This window comes from Phallusia mammillata, chromosome 3, assembly GCF_965637545.1.
Source record: "Phallusia mammillata chromosome 3, kaPhaMamm4.hap1.1, whole genome shotgun sequence".
Lineage (NCBI taxonomy): Eukaryota > Metazoa > Chordata > Ascidiacea > Phlebobranchia > Ascidiidae > Phallusia > Phallusia mammillata.
Window position 1 is genome coordinate 11,943,581 of NC_137254.1, and position 26,716 is coordinate 11,970,296.

A 26,716-nucleotide genomic window follows, 5' to 3' on the forward strand; every position below is an offset into this window, starting at 1 on the left:
TTACGCCATAGAGCCGCATGGACGCCATTTTGTGTCCAAATTAATACAGCAAGTGCAGGGAAAAACACATAAATTGTCTGATTTTTACAAACTTGTAGGCTTTAACGCGAAATTAGTACACAAAATCGAATAAAAGGGTTCTAACATTTGAGCGTGATAATGCACGCTGAATTCAAATATTTAAAGTTTACATAAACAATAAGCGGCAAAATTTACATGAAAAAAAAGCAATTTAGCTTTTAATATTGCGTTGAAATGTTAGAACCCGAAATTTGCCTTCAATTTGGATGATCAAATTCACGTTTAACCTCTCCAGTTTGTAAATATCAAACGATTTAGGTGTTATTTTCCTCTACCCAAAGTGTCATTTTGGACACAAAATGGCCCCATAGGCTTTATTGCGTAACAATAGGTTGGACCACTTGTGTTTAACCTAGACTTTGGTTCCGGTTGGTGCATTGTGCATTGTCTTTTGTTTGTGAACATTTGCAGTTATTTTCGAAATTTAACCCTTTCATGCAAGTGGGACGCAGTTCCTTTTTTTGGGGGGATATTTTTGACGATTTTATTTGGGTAATTGAGATATTCTGTGCGGTTTCAAATCCCACAGATCCTTACTAATCTGTGTAAAATCGTCTGGCGTCCAGAATAGACTGTTAAAACGTGTCCAAAGCGCGAGAGGGGTAAATCTTTTTTATTTCAGGATTAATTATCACAGAGTCACAAAGTGGTAAAAAATGGGCAAACGAAAGGCAGAAAGTGATATTAGGCGTGAATTTAATAAACAGTGGGAAAACGACTTGTTATTTATAGCGAGTCCATCAGGAAAACCGTTGTACATTGTATGCAAAAGCATTATTTCACAGAATAGGAGTCATGATCTTAACAGACATTATAAAACACAACATCAGACTGAAATTGAAGGTAAACTGAAGCTCGTGCTTGGTTCTGAGTTACGAAGAGAAAACGTGGTCAAGAAAAAGCAAGAAATTAGAAGGCGGCAATTTGTATTTACTAAAAGAAGTTGTGAAAGTTTGGCGATGACGGAAGCTTCTTATGAAATTGCTTTAATGCTGGCCAAAAAAAGAAATCATTCTCTGACGGAGAAGAAATTGTTAAGCCTTGTCTCAGAATATTTGCAAATTGTCTTTGTAGTAAAAACATTGAAAAGAAAGCAGATGAAATTGCTTTATCAAAACAAACTGTTACGAGACGCACAGAAGAACTTGCTAATGATGTGTCTCAGCAATTGAAAGACCTTGTCCAATCTTGCATATTTTTTTATTAGCGTTGGATGTATCAACTGACGTAAGTGATTTAGCCTAGTTATGCATATTTATACGAGGAATTGATGATAATTTCAATGTCTTTGAAGAACTTCTCTGTCTCGAGTCACTTCATGAAATAACAAGAGGATCAGATGTTTTTGACAAAGTAAAATCATGCCTAGAAAATTTACAAATAGATTGTAGTAAACTCGTCAGTGTGTGTACTGACGGAGCCCCATCAATGATTGGAAGAGTTGCTGGCACTACTACTTTGCTTGATAAATTTATAAATCGTCCTCTTCTGAAATATCACTCTATTACAGTGCTTTTCAACCGGGTGTATTGTACACCCCAGGGTGTACCATAATTTTTAAAGGGTGTATCACTTTGATGGGGTGTACTGGGGTGTACCAGATACAAAACATAATATACCTATGACCAGGTATCACAATATGCAAGTTTCAGTTTCAGAACAGACTGACTGTAAGTACAATACAAGGCACAACATGCATCTCAAGTGTTCATAGATTTTAAGTTACAAAACTCTATTTGAGACATCATAATTTAATATTTCACTTGATACCTTTCAGATGTAGAAAGTGAATTATGGATTATGGCTTGTTGTTATTGCGCTCATCATCATTTCTGTTAGGATCACAGATTCAGTGTGTTACAGGGTTGAATACTTTTTTACTGGGGGTGTACAAATTTTGTGTAAATGTTAAAAGGGTGTACCGTTTCAAAAAAGGTTGACAAGCACTGCTCTATTATACATCAAGAGTCATTGTGTGGAAAAACTTTTAAATTTGCAGCATGTTATGTTACCGGTTGTGAAATGTGTAAATAAAATTAGAGCAAGAGCATTTTCATTAACAGGCGGGAATTGAGAGAATATTGTGAGATGTTAGATTTGGAATACTGTGAACTAGTACTTCATTGTGAGGTGCGGCGGCTTTCTATGACTTTCTTGAAGAGAAAAAATGAGCTACCCGAGGAAAGAGCTCTTTTATGTGACAACAACTGGCTGCTCGGTTTGGCATTTTTAGTTGATTTAACCAGCCATTTTAATGATCTAAATTTACTAGGTGGGATAGACGCGTTTTTTGTCGCTATCCAAAAATAATCTTGTAAGTTTAGACTAAACTGATGCTAGTTTTTGTTGTGATTTTGTAAAATATTGGTGGATGAAAATGTCAGTCCGCAATCATCACAGAGTAAGTTGTTAAACTGAAAAAAGGTGTATAGAAGTACTCTAGTTTTAGTTGATGTGACAGATAACTGTTTCTTAGTACTACTTGTATGCTTCAATAAACGTCCGAAAAGCCTTATGGTTCTGAAAATCTGATGATATGGGCCAAAAAATGCAATTTATTTTAAAAATGTCGCAATTTACGTTTGACGTCCAAATTTTGGGGTCAAATCCCAACGGATTTCAATGAAACTTGCAGGAAATACAAATAACAGTTATTACTTCTCAAAACGACCTAATAGTAAAAATAAAAAACAGATTAAATGTAATTACTGCAAATTACACTTTGGAAAAACAACGATCTATAATTCTGTAATCAAAAAACGCAAGAAATTGACACTGGAATGCAATGAGTCGCACACACATGCAATCGTGAAGGTATTTAGCTCCTATGCTGTAAAAAGCAAAAGAGAACTTCGATTCTGCACGAAATATTAATCATACGAAAGTTGATTATCAATGCCGGTTGATTACCCAACCAACGGACTCCCGGTTTATCGTCTTGCCCCAAAACAAGTCGTATTATATACAGGAAGTCCAGTTAAACAACCAGAAATGTACGTTAAGGTTTTCATGCACTGTACAGATGTTTCAAAAATTTGTGGAATGCTTGGTGCTAATAAAGCACAAGCCGAAAATAAACCAACTCGTGTGGCAAGTAAAATTATTCACCGCGATGTAACCAGTGGCGAAACAGCCAGCACCAAGCAGGATAAAGTAAAATCAAAAGGATGTGGAAGATAAGAAAGTCGGAGCGGATAATCACAGTGCCGATGAGTGGAAAACCATTTTAAGGCGGATAAGATAAACAAACCAATAAATTACAGACTGGAAAGTCTACACTAGATATTGGAAAAAATAAGAATCTTCCCCTCATATCTCTTCTTGCATCTAACAGTTATGGGGCGTATCAAAAATAACAATACACGGTAAAAAATCTTTTGAAGTTTAATAAGGCCAGTTAAATCATGGAAAGAATTAAAATCTTAAGCGGTTTAAAAACTGCAAACCGATTTGGACCGGATAATAATTTGACCAAACCGGAACAAAACATCAACCCCAAAATACACATTTTTAAAAAACTAAACGAACCCGGACCCCTGAAAATGATCTAGTCCTAAATACTTAATTGTTAAACTCAATGAACTAACAAGTGCGGTTCTTGTGGAAGAATCACAAAATGAAACCAGCGGTGTCTTCTTTGTAGCCAAATCTTGCTTTTCACCAATGCAGAGAACGCTTTGCAGGAATTAGACACATTCAGGATAAGTTTTGTTGATGATAAGACTGGGGCGGACTCGTTCTAGATATTTTTACTTAAAGTTCCTACCACAATCTTACAGATAAGTTTCAGTATACTGATTTTTTATTCTTTAGCAATATATAATAAGTATAATTTCCGCCCTAAACGGCATTTTTTTCCCTTTTTAATAAAAAATAGGGCGAAAAAATTCTATTTGAATAAGATAATAAGTGTTTTAAATAATATGTTTAACTGGAACTGCAAGAAATCTGCACAAATTTCCAAGACACAAGAATACATCTGTTCTTTCTGTTGACAGAGAGACATCTTTCTGTTGATAGAGAGACACATTTTTTATGTGCAAAACGCAAACATGATTACACAATATTCACTCTTACTTAAAAAGCAGTATAATGTGCACAACTCGGGATCTTCCAGACAAGACATGCTTACTGAACAATCCCAGCCATGTAAAGAAACAAACAAAACCTTTACGTCATCATTTATAACCAACCTATGAACATGGCAACATTGTAAAGCTTAACTTAGCTTTAAATTTGTAACCACAGTTACACCTGTTCGAAACCTGGGCTTTTGTCTGACTAACCTGATTTTGGGGACTAAGCTGTTTTCTTCTTTCAAATCAAATATAACATTACTTTTTAGCATGTAAACAATCCATTTTTTTGCAAGTTTGGTGCACAGTATGACACATAGTTTTAAAAAAATCCTTGCAAACCCTAAAACCTTTCATATCAATTGCTCGTGTTTTAAGTAGTTTTAAGTAAATTTTGACGCACAGAACAAAGCTAGCAGTTTAAAGTGTGGTGATATATTCTTAATCAGTTTGACATATTTTGACAAGCTAAGCAACAACTGACACGCACCTCCCATTCCCAACACCCGTATTCTAACTTTCCCATTAAATGCAATGGAAACAGAGAGATATTTTGTCGCACAAAGATTCTAGCATCGCTTTCAAAACGACAGCCAGACCACACGGTGCATGCGATGTATGTGTGTTCGGTGCGAAATTTCTTTTACATGTATGACGTAACAATGAACGGTTAACTATATTATATACTCATGAGTATAAAAATAAGACAATAAAATGACGTAAAGTTAATTTGACTAAAAAAATTAGAATAATGTGTACCATTTTAATCCCATAACCAATTCTCTCTGGTGTGTGGCTGCCCGTTGGTTTTTGTTTGCGTAATCAATCATGACAGTATGTGAAATGGTGTGCATATCAGTAGATAGGTTTCACGCACTGAGGTCAAACGCAATGACTGTCTTCCCCCAACGCCAGCTATGGTGACAACTGGGCCTGACGTGGGGAATTTGCCGATAAAAATACGAATGCTTCAGGTACCGGAAACGAGCAATCGTCCAATGGTTCGTCATGTGATAAATCGAAATAGAGCCCCAGTGGCGCCAGGGTGCATCAGTCGTGTGGTGTCGGCCCCAACTTGAAGTAATACGTATTTTTTTCAATTTTAGTAAAAGAGCAGGGTACAAATGTTTAGCAGCGTATAAATAATGCAACAATTTTTGTTAGAACAGAACGTTTAGCAGCGTACGAATAATGTAACAAAACAGCATAAAGATAAAGGGACGTGTGAGTAGTTAATTGTGTAAAACAAACTCCATATTCTACTATCTGGCACTGGCACAACAGTTATTTTTAAGGCGGCACCGCACCAGTAGGATGAGGTAGTGTGTGCAGTGCTGGTGTCAGTGGTGTCAGAAAAGGGTATATGAGGTAAATGAAAAATTATTTAAAAGTCGGAATGCAGTAGAGGTCGACTAGGAAGCTAGCAACTGGTGGTATTACCATACCAGGAAATCCTTATTGTGGACCAGGAAACCAGATTGGAGAGGAGGTTACCTCTGAACTTGATGCTCAGTGTCGGTAACACGACAAACAGCACTCAGAACTCGGACCCTCAGAGTACTGGAAGTACAACTCTGCGGATACTAATCTACTCAGAAATATCGCTAATCATACTGGCCCTGCTGCAGCAATTGTGCGCTCTGCTTTTCTATCTAAAAAAGCACTATTCCTTTCAATGTCCCCTACAAAGAAGAACTGGGCACGGATTAAGAAGATCCAGGTCTATAGAACATCTGCGGCAGCTGCTGGCGGAGTACCAAGTACCTCCTCCACAGTACGTGGAAACGGTAATATGAAAAGGAGATTTAATGCTAATAGTCCACCAACAAGTCAACTTGACGATATGATGCTCGAGGATGGGGCAGACATTGAAGAATATGAAGAAAACGGAGGAGAACCAGCCGCTATACAATCAAGAATGGGGTACTCAGGTGGTGGGAACTCTGGGGGGATGCAGATCCCTATCACGTACCGCACCACTGCCCCATATATCATCCGAATAAATCTGTATTAATGTCCTCGGTTATCGGAAGACAGTGCCATTTAGGAATAGACTGGAGAGGGACAACATCTGGTAGAAGATGGCGCTTCACGGACAAAGCCGGAATAGGAACGATGAGCCATTCAACCCTCAGTGCAATAACAACCTCGTACGCAACATACGAGCTAATCAAGTTCAAAGATTGGACAATGACCATGTGGCCTTGCACCAGTATGAACAGACTCCAAAGCGGAACCTCAGAAGACGGAGGAAACGGAGGGCGAGCAAGCCCATTAATATACCTGGATGTAGCCTGGGAAAAAGACTCCCTGTTGAAAACCAATTCATGGGACCTGGGATTCATCGATTCCAGTCTGACGGGAGCTCAGCTGAACAGTTACGAGTTCCCAATGAGCCACAACAACTCCTTAAAAAGGTTCCAACTCGGAGAAGACTTTACGACGATTCCCATCCAATTTTTACAACGGGATACCCATACAGTGGGGAGGGTGACGTCGGAAGTGACAGCGGACACAGTGAACACCAATTTCGAGACTCCCTGGTACGACATAACCACATGTCCAGCACCTTCATCAAAGGCGATGATAACGCAAATGATAGTATATGCGGATTCCATAACCAAAAACCTGCAAGCAAGCACATACCGTCCGACAGCATCGACCTATGCAGCCCAAGAAAGCAACTATATCACGATACCTTACACGATGTCAGCAACAATATGCTTATCGTGCCCGAAATAAATGTATATTACTTTTGTTTTTTCGTTTGCATGATTTATGGTTCGTTGTATTTGAGTTTGCATGCACATTAAAAATTTGTTAACCTTACAGATGTTTCCTTGTAAAACAGAGACCGATAAGGTTATCCATAACTATAGCAAACAAAGTGTATATGAAACAACTGCGGAATATGCAAAACGAAGAGAAAAAGAGTGTGAATGGTATCGAGAGCAATGTCACGGAAGGTACAAGAAGCAGGAGATGGGCAGTAACAACCGATGTCTTTACCGATGGCGCAAGCAACATCCTTCAAGGCCCAACGTTTGTGTTGTACTGGGGGCCCAGGGAGCAAGGAAGGTCCGCCAATCATCACAGGCATGGCATATTCAGTTGCACCTGTCAGACGCCAGGTCAACAACCATCGCCCCGGACCAAGAGCGCGGTTATAAAGCTACTGAAGCAGATGGGAATAACTGTTACTTACATTGCCCCAATAAGGGATATGGCAGCATATGTTCAATATGTTTACAAGAGCGATCGGAGTGCCATACCAGAAAATCTGAAAGAACTGTGCACAAAACAAAAATACACAAACCGCCAAGGATCAAGCTACTACGAAACAATTGCAAAGGAGGTAGCGAAACAGTTTACAACGAAACCAAGCATGAATCAATTTAAAGAGGAGCTATACAAAAAGGACTTTTCTTTCCCGGAATTATTAGCTAAACGCGCCTACAATACGGCACAGTTCAACACGAAACAAAGAAAATTTGCAAAAGTATCAAGGCGAATGAAGGAGAAAGTTAGTCAGAAAATGGATTTAAAAACAGCCAAAGAAATCTTTATGAAGATCACTAGCCAAGCCAAAAATATAAATTGGCAGAACCAAGACCTAACACCAGAAGACTTGAGGGTTCTATTGATTCAAACGGCATTAGAACTACGCAACACCACAAGCGGTGGCATAGAGCTTTCGCCCCATTTTCTCCTGCACGGAGCGGCCGGAAAAGGCAAAACCCTGCTGGGACAGCTGTTGTATCCCACAGAGGTAGCCAGCATCCTCACCAACGACAGCCAGGGGGTGGGTCAGATGGCGTTACGCTTCCGTCATAAAATGTTAAAAATCGACGACGACGGTTCCGCATTCTTTAACAACGATGCGATATTGTCGGCCGTGAAATTTGTAAATATATTGTGTTGTGTTTATCGTTGCATTTATCGTTATATAGTTCGTTTAACACTTAACTAACAAATAAAACAAAAAAGGTTAAAAAGAGAATATGAGAGAAAAAGAAAAAAGGGGATGACGAAAAAGAAAAAGGGGATGACGTTATTGTATGTTGTAGCAGCCGATGTGGTTGCATTGTACCAAGCGTCGGCAAAGATCTTAGCCAGCGTTCAATTATAGATGCATTACAGCGACAATCTATTTCCATGTTCATCATCACATTATGAATGTGATGATCCAAATGCAGGGAAATGAAGATCACTTAAATCATTAAACACTGAAAGATCACATCATGGAGCATGTGTGATTGATATATGGAAAAATTTATGTTCTTGGTGGGTTTGGTCCTCGGTAAGTGTTATTGTAGTATGAGATTTGGAGTTGTATATCTTGCGTCACAAACTCCTTTAACAAATCAGTGTTTAGTCCTGTAGCTCAAGCAGTAGTTTCCCCAGTCGATCAACACAGTGTCTAAGTTGGTTTGAATTTACACTATTTATGAAACACGCCATTGTGGTGTTCTTCTGTGTTTGGTCATGGAGTACAAGCAGCTGTTATAAACTGCCAGATTGGGTGGGTGGTGTAGTTTGATAGGTGCAATCTACATTAAAAGCAAAAAAAATCTAGCTTGGTAGTATTTATATGGTAACACTAACACAGCAAGGGTCCAAATCACTGTTTTGACGAGTACCCAAACAAGGGGGTTGCTGCTCTAATGGTTCGCGATGTATTTTTAAGTAGGTCTGTTTTTAATACCTGGCACGCCAACACTTGTGATACTATCCCAGTACCACGATTTGCACACGGATTGTGCAAAGTACCAACACACATCTTCTTTCGTATTTCTTGGCTGTTTGCTCTGCACATGGGTATTTTTTGTATGCTACTCGCAACACACTTGTTTGTTTACAAAAACAAATTTATGTTTGCGACCAGTTTCGTCAACAATAAAAACTTTTTAGTAGCAGCTCTCAAAAAAAAGATTCTACCCGCATGTTTTGTTACACAGGGTCTAAGTTCAGTTGAAGTTTACGACCCTTTTCAGGATTCTTGGACACATTTGTTTGACTTGGAAAAACCTGTTGGTGGTGATGCAGTCGTAGCTTAAAAGTAAACCAAAGTAGATAACACTGGAAATGAACCACAACAATCACCAATACTGAAATGTTGACAAAAGAAATGAAGCAGAATCGGCAAAATAAACTGAAATGTCCTGTTTCTTTTTAAGTGAGAAATTCATCTATTAAAATGTTTCTTGGTTATATTTTATCCTGTTTGTTGTGTTTAAAAATTAAATCCCTCTGGGTTAACGCAATGTTTTGTGTGTCCTTTCTTCCGGCGCTTGAACTATCCGTCTGTCGAACCCCACCCTCTTTCGTAGGGCCACCTCGACTGGTCCCGCCAACGTTTTCATAATAAATTAAAATTGGAAAAATAAAATTTAATTTTCGTTGCCTCATAATAAATTAAAATTGGAAAAATAAAATTTAATTTTCGTTGCTTAAAATAAAATTGGCGATGAAAGTCAAGTTTAACTTTCAGATGTAGTAAATGTTGATTTACTGACATAAATGTTTTATTGGTTTAGTTGCCGTAAACCAAGGAAGGGCTTTAGGGATTAGAAAAATGCAAATTGTGTAATCTTTACTGCAAAGGAGGTATGACCAAAAAGAGACAGTTTCACTGCCCAAAGTGTAAAATATGTTATTCTCGGGGCTTTCCTTTGAGAATACATTGACGTGCTAAAATTGTTCAATGTATGTCGTGTATCATTCCCACTGCATATTTATACTCCTGTTTTATAGAACCTAAAACCTGCAGTTTGGTACAAGTGTATCTGCAGCGCGTCTTCGTCGTGCTGTTTAACGTCTGAACGTTGCGCAGCTATTTCCGGCCTGGTGAATGTATTTTGTGCTTTAGGATTTTGTCCGACAAAATATACTCAACTCAAGTGCTTGAAATCAGTATTTTTCTGAATGAAATAATATTGCTCACCATTTGAAATAGCTAACTTTAACTTTTGAAACAGAATAGTGTTATAAAAATGGTATTGCTTCCAAACAAATAAAACCATACTAACCACGTGTTTTATCGGTAACCTTTTCCTGTGCCTGTAATTGAGAACACAAAATCACATTGACAGGCACACGGTTGGAAACACAAGTTTCCTAGAACTAACTAAGCATTAGGCAATATCAGAACTATATGATGCTAAACTTAATACTTTCGCTTGTGAAACAACAGCGGTTTAACTTGAAGTTTAATGTTATCGTTGCATTTTTCCCAGTCATCCTACCCGACAAAACTTAAATATTAAACCAAGGTAGAACAGCGCCCGAAGCAACGAATTATTTGAATCGTGAGCACATTCTGACCTCTATACATTGTTGATGACTGTACACACTTATACTTGTATATTTTCATGCATTTTGTGCTGGCAGATAATTTTTAGAGATTTGAGAGTTTATGTTAGATTTTGCTTTGCAACGTGTTTACAGTTGTTGTACAGAGAATGTTGGAGATATGAAGATGTAGATTGCTCTAAATTTAACGGAACGGTACATCATTTTTATCTAAGTCGAAAAATTTGGAAAAGGGGAGTATCCAGAAATTGTAAAAGGGGTCAGGTCCACAACACTTTGACGCAGGGATTTCCCAACCCAGTGTTTCATTTATTGATTTCGGCAATCAACCTGTGATCTAACACATTAGGCTCCGTGCATTGCTCGGTATCTATTTAGTAGCTACATGTAAAACACTATCAGTAGTTGTATGCCAATAATGACGTTTACAACGGCATATTGAAGTGTTGTCCTTTTTTGTCCATATAGCTGTCGAACTCCGCAAATTTTTTAAAGGTTTTTATACTGCAACAAAAGTTCCAATAGTAAAATTCTTGGTGTAGGCTAAGAACGGACTGTGTCCCATGTCATGTAAAACCGTAGCAAATGTTCCGATAGTAAATTTCTAGGTGTGGACTAAGGAGAAACTGCGAAAAGGTACTGTATTTATATTGTGGGGATTGTCTCAACGAACTGAAAGTTGGTGTATTTATGAAACCAACAACGAATATTATACGTATTTTAAATTTGTGTTGTGTGAAAAAATGACATGTGGAGTGGATACAACTAGGAGGCAAAACACGCATGGCCTGAACACAATTTATTGCAATTGTCATCTTACAAGAAGTCACTAAAAATACTAAATTAAGATAAAACAGCATATATCATATTTACATAACAGAGAAACTTGGGTGGTATTTTATAATTACGGCTTATTTGCGCTCCACAATCAAAAGCACAGATAACGTTAGTTGCTGGGTTCTCTAGTGTGAGTCAAAATGGGACAATCCAAATGACTCTTTCGTCCATATCTTTTTTCGCAAGCAGGGCATCCAAACGGTTTCTCGTTGGTGTGAGTTGACATGTGTGTTTTAAAATGGCTATGCTGTGCAAATTGTATCTCAAAAACATGACATCGATGTAGTTTTTTTTTAGTTTGGGTGAATATGTGTATTTTTAAGTTCCCCCTACGTCTAAATCGTTTCTCACAAACGATGATCTACAAACAAGTTATACCTAAGAATAAATAGTTTAAAAATACGAGATATGCATGACATGGAACTAGCCAAACTTGTGTTCTACCTTAAACACAATAAGTTACCTCCACTATTTGATAACCTTTTCATTTCCACATCCACTATACATAGCCATGCAACAAGAGGTGCTGTCAAACAAACATTTTTCATTCCAAGAGTTATTACTAGACGCGGCCAGCATACTCTTCGGTACAAATGCACAAGAGTATGGAACGATTTACCTAGCAAATTAACCAGTGCAAAAACTGGATTGGCCCAATGACTTTTTTTTCTATTTCCCTGCAGCGCGCAATAATTGCTTGAAGCTTTCCTCGTTGATTGCAATATTTCACTGTTATGCATGGTTCTCTTTTCATCATGTGCTTGGTTTATATTCACAGTGCTTCATGATTAGTTATTTTATTTGCTGATGCGACAGTTACAATACCACTTCTGGACTTACTTATACACACTACTCTTCTGCTACCGACAAATGCAGATATTATTTCAAAAAGTTGGGGTCAGCTACAAGTTATAACCACGCGTGGTTCAAGCTGATTCTTTTTTGTTTGCAACGCTTTGACTTATTCCGTTTATTGTGAATTATTACAGCGGTTCCCAACCGGGGCCCATGGCCCCCTACCGTTGTATATGCTGGATCATACTTACACGATTCGGGAACTAAGATCGACTTGCAGTTTATTAAATTTAATCCAAGTCGTTTGAAGTTGGTGGTGTCCGTGTTCGAATTGACTATTCAGCAACTTTGCTCACACAGGGATCGCCAGACGCGGTGGCTCTTTGATCCTTCTGATGCGTGTTACTCAAAAATTACCAAATGTTTTCATTACATTTTTGTGTGACGATTATGTCGAACACAAAGTCGAAATGATATTAATCATTTCAATTTGTGCCTTTATTCTGTTTGAGAAATCAATACTTAACCTGATAGATATTTTTAATCTAAATTTTAAAATGTCAAAAATTCGACAATGGAATGACGACTACGTTTCATTGGGCTTTACAAAAGTCAAACGGAATGGTTTTGATTGCGCGCAATGTCTGCACTGCTCGATCGTGATTCGTGATGTCAAATGCGTCACTACGTCCCTCCAAGCTTAAAATCCACCGCGACAAGAAACATGAGGGAAAGTCGACTGACGACATTGGAGCACTGTCTGTGAAAAGAGCGCGGTACGACCGGGAAGCGTCGATATACTTTGGATTCGTTCCAGAAGACAATCCTGCTCTTCTATGCAGTTATGAAGTGGCATATAGAATCGCCAAGTGCAAGAAGCCACACACTATTGCTGAGGATCTTTTCAAGCCCTGCGCGGTAAAGAGGTTGATATCTTGATCGGACTAGGAGCGAAAAAAAAATCCAACAAGTATCGCTATAAAATAATACAATTAGACGACGAATTGACTGCATGGCTGTTGATGTCGGCCACCAGGTTTGTTCCGAAATCAAACAGAGTGTGGTCCAGGCACCGACCCCTTGGATCAATTTAAGGGGGCCACGGGCAACTAAAGGTTCGGAACCACTGGTTTAGACAAACAGTACATGTCCATTAAATCAAAACACATTCTTGCACTTGGTTGCAAATACTGTCCACATGGTGTGTTCAAATCCACACTTTAAATTGTCTTCACTCAGGTATTTTAAAATTCCTTTTGCTTCTGCAGTTGTTTGTTCTGCATTTGATATTGCCTGAATTTCAGTGACGCATTTAACTTCACAGTCACAAATTTATTTTTTCTTGGGCAGCATTAAGAACTAAAACTGAGTATTTCTTGCTGTTGCTGATTCCTGCGTGACATTGGAGCAGCAGATGTTTTGTCCCATACTTTCATACAACTTTTTAATTCAGTTATATATTATAAAGGTTAATTGTGACTTTTCAAGGTGTTAGATGACTTTTTTTCTTTTTCAAGGTGTAAGATACACTTATTTAATTCAATGATAACTGTAAAAACTGAAACCCCAGTCATCTTAAAAAGTCAAGACTAACAGTCAAACAATAAATTTTATAATAGCAAAAGAATTATTTAACTGCACTCACTGTCGAACTTAAATATACAGTACACGGGTTTGGCTTTGGAGCGCACTGACGCGAAGTATTCACAACACAACTATAGCGATACGTCACGGGAGGGGCTGCGCGAGCCACTGCCCCCTGTCGCCTATTTCGCCCGGTATGCAGCTTTTCCAAGTGCGCATGCGCACAGCTCAAAACGTCACGAAACTGCAGCTGCAGCTCCACCATAGATAACATAATAGTGGCATATTTTTTTTAAAAAGGAAAAAAATGCCGATCAAGGTTGAAGTTATATTTATTAACTTATATATTGCTAAAGAATAAAAAAGTATAATGAAAGTTATCCGTCATATTGGAATATTAGGTAAAAATATCTAGGGGGTGCTGCAGCTCCGCAGCCCCCTCGCACGAGCCGCCCCTGATGCAACATCTCATAGATTAATTTTAGTTTTACCACCTTGATTTACTAGTCTGAAAATCATTCCATAAAACACGTATAGTTTAAAGTTACCACTAGCCTGCACCAACCATTTTTAGACAGAGCATAAGCACAGAACACATATTCATGCTATAAATCTGACTACACTATAGGATATTGATGTGTAATGCAGTGGTTTCTAACCGGGGTTCGACAAAGGTATTTTTCCAAAATACAACGAAATTTTGTTGGCAGCAAAACTTATTACTTCATCTGCATCAGAGGCTAAAAATACAATGCTTCATTTTAGTAAAAACTAAAAAATGCCGAAAGCAACCGTGAAACGAGTTGCTTGTACTATTACGTCAAAATTAAACAAAATGACAAACAGTAACTGTTGCCACTACCTTTCAACAAAAACTAATTATGCCCCACCAAACAAAATGGGTTAAAAACCTTCTTCTCGGTGAAAATGTAAATGTCATTTGGCTTAGCAACGCTTTGTCGTCCTGTTTTGATGCTCGCATCTGCAAAAAAATCTTTGTTAAAAGGATATATTCCAGTAGTTTCCCGCCTGTGTGTTTTTTGACAAACTACTCCTGGAATGTCATAATTCAACATGCTTTTTAAATTGGCCCAAAACTGTCCAATCATGGGGCTGCAACTTGTGCGAACAATGGGTTGAAAGGGTTAGCAGAACGACCCCGTTGGAGCGACATTAATCAATTAAAGTTTTAAACACATGTGCTTCATGATTGTCTAGAATAAAGAGCGCTGGATGTTTTTTGCTGCACTTTGTAACAGAAACAGGATAAAAGCTAAAAAGTCTTCAGATTTCGTCCCAACCCAGTAAGCCCAACATCCGTAGACCCTTGGAAAATCGAATTGCCACTGGCATTTACTGCAAGTGCCGTGGTAACGGATCCTCTCTCGCCAAATGTAGCAGCGCAGTATGTTTCAAAACTTTTGTGCCAAAAACTGCATTTGTTTTTTGGACAGTCGTCATTCCAGTTTCATCACAGTTATAAATTTCGTGACTTTTAAAATTGAATTTAGTAAAAACTTCAAATAAATTATTGTTCGTGTGTATTTAAAGCCCTAAAACCAATCTTTTCCTGCGACAGAAAGTATATGCCAGCTCCAGCTTGATGGGCGTGTTTTATATTATTTCTTTGGCAGATTGTCGGGCCAACATACTTAAATGAACTTCATGCTGACAGACCATGAAACTGCCTGGCTCCATCTTGTATACACTCCGCGAGCAATTCTTCCTGGGTGGCACCGAAAACTAGTCCTGTCTGTCTGTATCCGACTGATTAAAGCTGTCAGGCCATTATGTCTAGCAATTGACGTATAAATAATTTTTAAAGTACACTTACCTACCTCAAAAGCGTTGGTTTCTAAAATATCGCCGAATTTCCTCAAAATTTTAATGAGAGTTTCCCAAAATGTGTAACCCGAATGTAACAACCGCTACGTTTAATTCAACCGGTTTTGCTAAAAATATATTTTTGTTTACTTTTCCCCACTCTATCTTTATGCTTTGTTCGGGGGTCCAACAACCACAGACACCTTACCCTCTGCTCCACCGTCGGCGAATGTGATCAGTCACACAGGCGTTTATTTTCTTCTTAGTTTCCTTGATCGCGTTGCTTTTGGCAAAATTGGATAACATTTCTAAAAAAATAAAATGTTTATATTTCGGGATCAACCATTAAACTTTATGCTTGGACAAAAAAGATTAACACGTACTCACTTGGCACGCTGAAAGTGGCAAGAAGGAAAAAAATATAAGCCTCAAGGCTAGACGTGCCAAAGCTCTCGATCGTGCAGCCCTTTCCCGTGGCGAGGTTGCCCAACCTTGTTGATCTCTGGAACAAGGTGCCCGTGATCTCCCTCTTTGCTGAAGAATCCCAGCCACAATTATTTACGAAAATATACGTCCATATTGATCATTTAATACTTACTGTTACTTTTATCCAATATACTACAGCGTATACGTAAACCACTTTGTCTCAATTCTACCTGCGCTGGGGGGACACGCTACAAGACGCCTCAACCAAGCTGTGGTAAGCTGCTTCGTCGATGTTGCCGAACTTTCGCTCGAACAAAAACTCCAGTTCGATGCATCCATGGTGTCGATATGACCCCTGAAAAAGAAATTGCATTAAAAACGAATGAATCACTGTTGCATGATACCACCCGTGGGTGAGCAAAGTTTCTCCCGTTGCTGGCGGTCACCAACAACACGGAAGGAAGAGGTGAAATTCACCATGTTTTTCACAAATTTCTTAGTTGAATATTCAGTGTATGCTGCGATATACGATTACCGCATAACCGACATGTTTTATTTGACTTTTGTCACAAGGCAATAATGTTGTGCTTTCTAAAATACATAGATCAGAAGAAATTCTCATTTTGCAGAAAAATCTTTAATCGTTTAAAAAATTCATTATTACTACGTTGTTCAGTATGCTCTGGTGTAAAGTTGCAAACGTCAAACAGGCCTTGTTGTGTCACAAGGCAAGAATGTTGTGCTTGCTACCGAGGAACTTATTTTTCTAAAAAAAATTAATTGCTCTAAAAATACATTTTAATCGCGTTGCTAAAAAATACCGAAGAAAAAGGTATTTTGCCGAAAACTCTTTTCTCGCTCCAAAAATCATTATTACCATGTTGTTAAGTATGCTTTGGTGTACTTCTGTGCCAAATTTTATACATTTCTTATTTTCTGGAAGTGTTTATTTAGGCAGCAAGTGCGAATAACGCTAATAAAAGAAACTGCCATGTATATGTAATAATTTTCGTGTATACATTTTTTTTCGGTCTTTACATGTGATTTAATTTTATTTATGATAAAAAAAATCTGTTCAGCATTGCATTAGGTGCTTGAATTTAGCTATTATCACCAAGTCCGCAACAACTACAATTCGATCATTGTAAAAAGGTTATTATTGACTACGTGAAGCCTTAAAATCTTTGTTGGGCACATTTTATTCTGCCGGAATGACAGGTGTTTCAATGCAGCCGAGCCACCTCGTCGCAAAGATACACAGGTTATTGACCAATTGAATCTTGCCCAGTGTAATGGCTGCGGTATAATTATGCATTCAAGTAAAGCATAAATAGAGACGCTATTAGACACATCAACTTACCGGTAAATATACCGGGTTGCAACAGTGTAATGCACAACACAACGTATGCAGGTCCAAGTTGGGTTCGCTGCTATATAAGACAACGTGATGTCAACAACTGGTACTGTAGGGGAAAGCGGGGTATAATGGGACACTTAAGCGGAAACCGTCGTAGCTACGTTAACACTGGCAATATTGAACCCAAACTTACATGACAGGTAGTTTAATCTATCTCCTACAGAAACCAACCCAAATAGTCAAGCTTTACTTTACAAACAACAAGTTATTTTAAATTTCCCAAGGGTCCGTTTTTTCCCATTTTGCCCCATGGGCGGGGTAAAATGAGGTTTTGTCATACTGCACTAACATGAGTAAGAACAAAATACACAAAATAGCAACAAATGTTTTTTTTGCATTTATAAACAAAGTAGTTGCGAAAAACAACAACAAATACAACCAATAAACACTTTTTTTAATCACTGGCATAAATCGCAATTATAGCGAATACACCTTCAAACTCTTCAACTCCAGCACACAAGTGATGTGCCTTCATAGGACAGATACAGCATCAAATCCATCCTTTTGCAGAAATGGAATATAACTCCTCAAAAATAAGCAGGCTGCATCTTTTTCTTGATTAACTTTCACATTGTTTGCAGCTTTTTTATACTTTAAAGACTTCTTGCAGCATTTTCCCTTTTTAGGTATTTTTTTTCTTTGTTTTATGTTTGTAACTTCAGCTTTGACAGATAAGGGGAACTAGTTAAATTACTTGTTGAACCCCTCTTTCCTTTTTTTCTAAAAGTTATTTGTTTGACTTTTGGAATTGGCATCACATCACAAAATCACAAATAGATTTGGCAAATGAAAAATCAGGATTTGATGTAGTATCTGTAATACTGGTAGCATTGTCCATGTTTGGTTCAGCATTCAGCACTATGTTGGAGTGGTGACAATAGATGGGTCAATATCAGTAGTTGTCAAGAGGGCATAATCTGCCTCATCAAAGACATTTTTATTTCCTGGCCAAATGCCTGTTGTTTTAAATCAATTAATAACAGTACCAGTTTTGTCTGATAGTTTTTCTCTTATATATTCTTGCCATGCTGGTTGTCTAATGAAAATACAACCTTCAATAGCTTACATTTAAAAAAATATATATATAATTTCCCAATCCTAAACTAATTCTTTGTTTCTTAACTGTTTGACAGTTAGCCAGCTATGCTATAGCTATGCTGATATACCAATAAAAATACTAGATAGCTTGCCATTGTGATAGCGAAAACAATAAATATGGGTTCATTGTATTGCAATACCACAGTGGGGTACTTCATTTTGCCCCACACCTGTACTGAACAGAAAAAGCTTTCACAAAAAATACTAACAACTTGAAAACTTTTTGATTCATTACCAATTGTTTTGTCTCGGCACTAACCAACCTAAAATACAGACTTTTCATTTTTTAACTTTATATGTCTTGGGGAAAAAAGAATCAAAATTATGTCAATTATTTTAAGAAACAGGCTATTTTTAATTTTTTTGGTCCAAACTTTTTAAATAACCGCTGAACTCAAAATCGTTCCTTGACAAGATTGATAGTCAAAATGGCCGCCTAAACACCGATTTGGCGCACGGTGGCGTAAGTAGGTCGCCTAAAAACGGTCAACTTCATTTTACCCCACCACCTCATTTTACCCCGCTCTCCCTACAGGCAAATAGTAATAACACATAATGCTCACCATTAACACAGCTGAAATATATCCGCGGACAGTTGGCATATTATCAGTAAAGTTCCTTATTTATACAGAAAGAAACACATATCAGTTAGTTACCTATTACATAATCACTTTCACGCGGTCAGCACATAAAGCAGACACTAATAAACGCAAACCATACGGTCTCGCACAAGGTAATTGCACCACAATGGTTTTGACGTCACAACTTCATTGTTGCGTCAATAGCAATGACGATATTCCCCGCACCGGTACATAACAGCTTGGCGCCACAAGAGGCAAGAAATCTTACAGCATCCATTGCTCTATAAGTAAGTGGGATGTCAAAACAGACTACAAGTCTCTGTAACAGGGTGGTGACCGACAGATCTGTCTTTACTTGTCAAATACACAAAAAGAGTGGCAGACGATCAGCGTCAGTGTAAAGTTTCATTTTCAACAGAAATATTAATTTTGCCTATGGCATCGTCAGTTTCTGTCTAAAAAAAGAAACAGCTGCGAATAACCGGACAATGGCGAAAAAACTATGGAGACCGGCTGTGATAAAAGCCAAAACTGACGGACTGCAAATAAGGTGGCAACGGCGGTAGCGAACAAAAAACTAGCAGGTGTAAAAATGGCGTGCGTGTTGATAAGGCGTGGCGCTTACAGGGAGAAAAGCATTTCATTTCGTTCGCGGAAAAATCGTGGGTTAATAGACGCCCTTAGATCGTTTAACCATTTGTCCTCACAAATGTCCAAACGGCTCGTGGGCGGTTCTTCGACGAACGTTACCTTGAAGCAACTTGAAATGTCCGGCTTGTTTCGAGATAGGGATGGTTGGTTATGTAATGTTTTGCAGCGCCATCTTGTCGCCCTTAGCGTCGGTCAAATCCTGTTCGCCACGTTGATCGGCGTGAATTCCATCTAGTACCGAAACGGTTTAAACTGTGGTTGCTTTTCCTTGCAAACTTTTGTTTAAAAAATTGACATGCGTTAAAAAATCAACTAAAAACGCAAGAGAAATAAGAAACTTAGCATCAAGCAAAGGACAGTGCTTCTTTTTTAAGTAATAAAATTCTATTATTTCCTTGCGCAAAAGCAAATCGCGGCGAGATGTTTCTCCCTGGGACAACCAACGAACAGACGAGTGATAGAGAATATCCTCTACAGACGTTTCGCTTTAGGTTAATAGTTCGCGAAATTGACATCCTTAAGAATGGTGTTTAATGTGACAGATTTGACACATAATGCTTCCTGGTGAATTATACAGTGAAGATTAATAAGATCACTATTTCCATGCTCCTTACATCCATATTCTGCAAATCTTGTCACAAAGCCTTGCTGATTACCCGTCATGGCAGGTGGCACCATCTGTGCAAATAAAACGAAGATTTCGTAAATCCAACTCAGAACGAAAGCAAGCATGTTTCACTGCATTAAATATGTCTTCACCATGAGTGCGAGTAGCAACCGTTTCCATGGAGAGAAGATCCTCACATTTGCAAATAAACTTTTTTGGCTGTTACCTTTTGTCTGTAGTGTGTGTTTTAACTGCTGGGAGATATCATGTTGTCGGCGTTGTATGGTAACACGCGAAAGAGGAATGAATCGACGAATAGTCAGTTTCCTTGCCAGGATGAATGCATTTAACGACATCGAGTAGGCATATCTTGAAGAGTTCTCCATGGGTGTAAGGCAGGGGTTCTTAACCTTTTTCTTTCATTACCCACTTCCGCTACTTAATAAACCTATATTCCCCACATACTTTTAAAACTGACTGAAAAATCAAAATGAATCCTAGTGACCTGTGTGACATATCCCAAAGCACAATGGTATTTAACAAAAAGAACAATTTCAATGAGAAGAATAACATTAAAGAACGTTTACGTAGTTTCAAACAACGTCAATGCGATTTTTGTTCTTGCTTTTCAGCGACGATCAAGTCAATGTCAGGCTCTATTTTTGAGATTGCACAACGCAAATCTGATTCCAGATTTAACATTGTGTTTCGTGCTTTTGTTTTTATGGTGACAACGTTTGAAAATGCTGATTCACACAGGTATGTTGATGAGAAAGCAGTCAGCAATGATAATGGTTTTGCAGCAACTTTTGGGTATGTATTCATCATAATTGCCCAAAATTTATCCAAGGTATTATCTTCAAATGAAGCTTTGGCAGCTGAATCATGAATCAATTCCAAAAACTGTTCTTGTGTGTTTTCTTCATCCTCTTGAACACCTGCAACAGGGAATCGAAATGGATTCTTTGTTAATGCCATTACTGGAGTGTCAGCTTCAATGGATGGAAAATAACGATGAAATTCAGAAATAAGCTTGTCAAAATGTTCAACAACGTCACCTTGAATAACGGAACAAATACCATTCATTCCAATCATTTTATGTAAAGTTGGAAATGCCGCAACACTACGACCACTCTGTATTTTCCCTTTCCACAATTCCAGCTTTGCAATCAATGCAGCTATCTTGTCCCGTTGTACAATTATGTTCGAACCCACTCCTTGTAACTTGCGATTTAGTTCATTCAAATGACCGAATATGTCTGCAAGATATGCCAATCTCTTCTGAAATATATTGTCAGTAATAATCGACTTCAATTCTATTTTCTTTTGAATTTCAAGAAATTCAATAACCTCTTGCAGTAAAAGCACAAGGCGATTTAACATGTTTCCCTTGGAAAGCCAGCGAACAGAAGTATGATACAGCAAATTTTGATGTTCTGATTCCATGTCCTTACATAGTTTTCGGAAGAGCCGGGTATTCAATGCACTCGCTTTTATGTAGTTTATGATCTTGATTGAAGAATCCAATGTTTTCTTGAGTGCCTCAGGCATTGTCCTTGAGGCCAATGCCTCTCGATGTATGGTGCAGTGCGTCGCAATAATAAATGGATTCTTCCTTTTCACCAGTTCAACAAAACCACACCGCGCACCCAACATAGCAGGTGCCCCATCTGTGCATACACCACCGAGTTTATCCCAATCCAATTTTTCAGTCTCAAAAAATTCTTCCACCAGTTTGAGCACATCGCTGGCCTTTGTGGTTGTTTCCAATGGCCGACAAAAAAGAAAGTCCTCCTCAATGGCTTGATTGTGAACATACCGGACAAACACCATCAGTTGAGAGAGATTTGCAACGTCAACCGACTCATCGAGCTGAATTGCAAATACAGGTGAAGCTTTGATATTAGCGATGAGTTTAGATTTGATACTGCATGCCATATCATCAATGCGTGACTTAACAGTGTCATTGGACAAGGACACCTGCTTAACCTTGGAAACAGCATTTGAGCCAAGCAAAATATTAGCACACGCTACGAGACACGGCTTTATCAGTGTCTCGCCGATGTTATGTGGCTTTTTGGCTTTTGCCACTTGCAAGGAAACTGCATAAGATGCTGTCAGAATTGCCTTTGAAGTGGTTTGAAACTGACCGGTAGTATCCAATCGCATTGTCTTTACTTGATTTGCTTTTAGTTCAAAGTAGCTCCGGTTCTTTTCGACTAACTGTGGGTGGACTTTTAATTGGTGTTGTTTCAGTTGATAGGGCTTCATGGAAGCGTTTGAAAAAGTTTTAAGACATATAACACATTGTGGTAACTGCTCATTACCTTTATCCACAAATGTGAATCCAAAATTCAGATAATCATCGTCATATTTTCGTTTAACTTTAGTCATAATGATCAACTAAATCTAGACTAGAGAATCTTTCTAGAAATCTAGATAACTCCTAGAAATGTAGAATCTACCAGATAACTGCTAAAAGTTATTTACCATAACGTTGCTAGCTTATATCGAGTACAAGTAACCTAATCCTCACCTAAACAGCTTTCAGAAATCAGAAACTAAACTCCTCGCACCTCGTGGCCAATCGTTGAGCGGTGACAGGTGTCTGTGACGTAACAATGCAACGAGGATTGCGCCATCAGTAGAAATCGAGGCAAATCGTTACAAATTGTAAAACAGTGCACTAGGACTCGGTGTTTGTTAAAAAAAATTACTTTTGTGACTAACTAATCAGATTTACTTCCTTGGATATTCGAGTAAAACTTAAAACAATTTCCCACTTCCAGACCAGAAAGAATTTCCCACTGCATGGATATTCAGTAATTTCCCACTGGTGGGAAATTTCCCAGCGGTTAAGAACCAGTGGAGTACACATGGAACAACAAACCCAACTTCAAATTACCCACTTGAAATCCTCAAATTCCCCACTAGTGGGTAATTACCCACCGGTTAAGAACCACTGGTGTAAGGCTTTCCAGCAACACCAAGATGATACGCAACCTTGTAGGAAGCTTCACAGCAAACATTTTGAGATTTAACGAAAGCTGACATGCAAGATGTCCGTTGACGTACACGCTTTTTTTTAATTTTCCACGCATTTCTTTCTACACTCGCCTTTCAAGTTTGCATAAGGGTGTGATAGATGGCGGCGAAAATGCTTTGCGTTATCGCTTTTCACAGTCTTTACAATATGGCTGCATATTAAACAAACCATGCAGTGTGTGGTAGTCTCCATTACAAAATAATCACACTCCCATTGGGGATTAAACACTCTTTTCTCTTGCGGGGACGAGCGTGCGCGCCCGTGCTCGCGTGTTATTGTTTGCTTGAAAGCTCGTTGTTTCTTCTGCTTCTCGTGGCTCGTATCGGTCGTCTGCAGTAGAGAGTAAGTTCATTATTACGATTCTTAACGCTTGCTGCATAGAGCCGACATGGTCCACAAAAGATCAATTTAGTTCTTGTCTTTTATTCTGGTTACGCAACACACATCGAGTCTCATTTATCTCAAGGAAAGGATACGATGGAAAAGAGAAAGATCAACGATAAACATTAGCTTTTAAACTGATACTCGTTTTTCGTGCGATCATTCCAGAACAGTACCTTCTTTTACTCACATCAGTTATTAGTTTGTTTAAGTTAAACGCTTGCAAAGATTTGCAGCGCTGCAATGGATTGCACAACTATTTCGAAACACCCGGTTTACGCAACAGCCTGTCTTATGGACATATGAGGAAGACGGGAACATGTAACAACGACACTGAATATGTGCTTCCAATAGTTACTGAATCATGAGAACACATGGAACAGTAAAGTTACACCGCTCGATACCATATGTCGCAAAAGCAGCATATAAATTCCATGGAACGAAAAGTCATGGTTGCAAAGTTAAAATTTTCCATTACTTAATGCTTAGCCAAACCAAAGTGTCAAAATGATGGTTTAAAAGCACGTGCCGGCTACACTCTTCTGCCAATGCTCTTTTCCGTTTGAACGCCATAAAGAACATTTTTCAACTAAAACTGTACCCTTTATAACTTGTAGGTGTAGCTATAACCAACTGTACACCAGTTCCTCAATCTAACTCTAACAAACCCTTTCTTTGTAACTGTTTATGACGTCAAATATATATATATGTATATATTTCTATGCTCTGGGTAAACAAATCCAGCTAAACGCATGCGTTTTTCTGTCGCGCAAAAAAAAAATTGTCCGTTTGATTCAAAACCGCAAAAGATTTGTTTTCAATACCAAATCAAGATACGGCCGCATATTCATGTATTATTGCAATGTTGAGAAGCACGGCCGCCAAAAATACCATTTATGGCCGCAGGTTGTGCACCGCTGTCCTACACTTTCTTTTCCGAAATCTTTTGTACAAATTCCAGCTTTCAACGAACCTTTGTGAGCTGCTTGTAAAGAGTGCTGATGAAAGATTGCAGATGAACATAATTCCTTTGCAGTGTCTGGAAATTGTGTATTCATAAGTTCAGAGATCGAATTTTGCATCCTCGTGGTAACTTTTATTAACTTGTTTTATCTGCAAAAGAAAAAACGTGAAATACATCTTTATCTAATAACGAACGCTTGAATTTCGGTAAGCTTTTGGGTATCCTCAAGTCCAAGTTCAAATATATGTAGTAAATTATTAAAGTTAATTAATTAAAGGCAGTTAGGCTGCTGTTAACTCAACTTACATATTAAATAATTCATGTCCTGACGATTTTGGCTGTTGTTGTTTCTTGCAATCATTACATGAAATAAACCAACCTCTCTACATGTCTTCTCTCTCTCAACTCTTGCCAATTTTTTTAACAACACACTCTAGTTCATCTAAGTATGACTAAGTATTGCTCATCCAGCAGTTTTATTGTAAACAATCGACGTTTCGACGTCCTATACAAGACGCCTTCATCAGGATAATGACATAACTTGCAGGACAAATTTCTTTTAAAGCGACAAAATGCAAACCACACACATGTAAAACAGCGATAACAAGATTACGCGGCTGCAAACTCGCACCACCGTAGCGATAAAACAAGCTCAGTGGTGTAAAAGCGACCGATAATTTATCGGCATTAGAACATCTGTTTTAACGTTCATTGTGTTGGCGCGTGAATGGATGTTCCAAGACTCTAGGAAACTTCGCTTGTGAAAATCAGTTTCCTTCACCAACACTTGAGCAGCAGAAAAGTTAATGCTGTGATGGTGAGTGGTTGCATGGTTTGCCAACGCTGATTTCTTCGCATCCTTCTTGCCCACATCCCTTTCGTGCTCCTTCCGGCGCGTATTTAGACTTCTACCAGTCTCACCGATGTATATTTCGTCACACTCCCCGCACGGTATAGCATGCACCACACCCCTAGTTGCAGTAGCATCTAGAGGATCTTTTGGGTGCGACAGCATCTGACGTAGGGTGTTTGCTGGTTTGACCCCAACCGATACTCCGAAATCGGTCAACATACGACGGATTATGTCTGTTAACCTTGGTATGTAAGGTAAGGTGACGAAGGCACGTTCTTTGTACTGGATTTCTTTCCGTGAAATCTTTTTGTGATCACGGAGAATCCAGTTCGGGTAGCCATTTAACCGCAGGGCCTCATGTACCCTGTGCAACTCCGCCTGAAGCAATGCTGGGTCTGTCGTCAAGCGTCTGGCCTGGTCTTTAAGTGCTTTGACAACAGCCCTTTTCTGGTACAAAGGATGATGGGATGTGAAGTGTAAATAGCGCATGGTACTGGTCGGCTTGTGGTACACACGCGTGGAAAGTTTACCATCCGCCGCTTTCAAAATTTCCACATCTAGGAAAGGAAGCCGGTTCTTGCTTTCCAATTCCATAGTGAACGCAATTCCTCGTTGCACATTGTTTAAATGTCGTAGAAACTCTGTTACCCGGTGTTTATGAATGATACAGAATGTATCATCTACATATCGTCGCCAAAATCGTGGTGGTTTGTCAAAAGTTTGCAAGGCGCGTTCCTCCACAGACTCCATGACCATGTTGGCAACGGCCACTGACACAGGAGAGCCCATGGCCGTGCCATACATTTGCTTGTAAAAGGAACCTCTGAATCTGAAGTAAGTTTGTTGCAAGCAAATCTCCAGACCTCTATGTATGTCTTCATGTGTCCATGTGGTCCTGTCTTTAAAGCTGTAATCATCGAGTAACCGTGACTTGGTTATTTCCAATGCTAGGTCGATTGGTACGTTGGTAAACAGTGAAGTAACATCAAATGAAACCAACGTTTCGTCTTCACTCAATGATTGTTGCGCATTCAAAGATTTTACAAACTCTGCAGAATTTCTGACGGTAAATTCCGTGTTTCCGATCAACGGCGCTAAAATTCGAGCCAAATACTTGGCTAGGTTGTAAGTGGGGCTTCCGATGAACGACACGATTGGACGAAGAGGTACATTCTTCTTGTGG

General features: G+C 38.7%; 3 protein-coding genes and 2 pseudogenes across 9 annotated transcripts in view; 1 reads left to right on the top strand and 4 right to left on the bottom strand.

Annotated features, from left to right (window-relative positions):
• The first annotated feature begins 876 nt into the window (after positions 1–876).
• Positions 877–1,864, top strand: LOC145219512 (zinc finger BED domain-containing protein 5-like; annotated as a pseudogene).
• A 15,254-nt stretch (positions 1,865–17,118) lies between these two features.
• On the bottom strand, positions 17,119–19,052 carry LOC145219513 (uncharacterized; annotated as a pseudogene).
• Positions 17,672–20,675, bottom strand: LOC145220118 (uncharacterized). 2 transcript variants are annotated; one of them, XM_080087412.1, is made up of 3 exons: positions 20,442–20,675; positions 20,297–20,360; positions 17,672–19,913 (listed from the first exon to the last, which is right to left on the bottom strand). In XM_080087412.1, the coding sequence occupies exons 1-3, from the start codon at positions 20,673–20,675 to the stop codon at positions 19,831–19,833; spliced, it is 381 nt and encodes a 126-aa protein (XP_079943538.1). In that variant the 3' UTR covers positions 17,672–19,830. The 2 variants fall into 2 exon arrangements, with proteins under 2 accessions (XP_079943538.1, XP_079943537.1); XM_080087411.1 differs by having other exon boundaries at positions 17,672–20,360.
• On the bottom strand, positions 17,672–25,124 carry LOC145220094 (protein FAM200C-like). 6 transcript variants are annotated; one of them, XR_013857993.1, is made up of 4 exons: positions 24,987–25,068; positions 24,690–24,829; positions 19,782–23,665; positions 17,672–19,312 (listed from the first exon to the last, which is right to left on the bottom strand). XR_013857993.1 is itself a non-coding variant. In XM_080087388.1 (4 exons), the coding sequence occupies exons 3-4, from the start codon at positions 22,681–22,683 to the stop codon at positions 20,893–20,895; spliced, it is 1,671 nt and encodes a 556-aa protein (XP_079943514.1). In that variant the 5' UTR covers positions 22,684–23,665; positions 24,690–24,829; positions 24,987–25,068; the 3' UTR covers positions 17,672–20,892. The 6 variants fall into 6 exon arrangements, 5 of the variants coding, with proteins under 5 accessions (XP_079943514.1, XP_079943512.1, XP_079943513.1 ...); XM_080087388.1 differs by having other exon boundaries at positions 17,672–21,227; positions 21,348–23,665; XM_080087386.1 differs by having other exon boundaries at positions 17,672–23,665; positions 25,060–25,124.
• LOC145219514 (uncharacterized) overlaps positions 24,779–26,716 on the bottom strand; it is a 2,378-nt gene continuing 440 nt past the window's right edge. Inside the window, exons 2-3 of the mRNA XM_080086871.1 lie at positions 25,462–26,709; positions 24,779–24,829 (exon numbers count right to left, since the gene is read on the bottom strand). Of these exons, the coding sequence (XP_079942997.1) occupies positions 24,779–24,829; positions 25,462–26,709 (1,299 nt within the window). The remainder of the gene's footprint in view (positions 24,830–25,461; positions 26,710–26,716) is intronic.

Bases quoted from the DNA above. Each gene is read 5' to 3' on its own strand.
- LOC145220094 (XM_080087386.1), bottom strand. From the start codon at position 22,683: ATGACTAAAGTTAAACGAAAATATGACGATGATTATCTGAATTTTGGA.
- LOC145220118 (XM_080087411.1), bottom strand. From the start codon at position 20,675: ATGGAGAACTCTTCAAGATATGCCTACTCGATGTCGTTAAATGCATTC. The intron at 20,361-20,441 runs GTGAAGACATAT...TTATTTGCACAG, and splicing joins GGTTGCTACTCGCACTCATG to ATGGTGCCACCTGCCATGAC.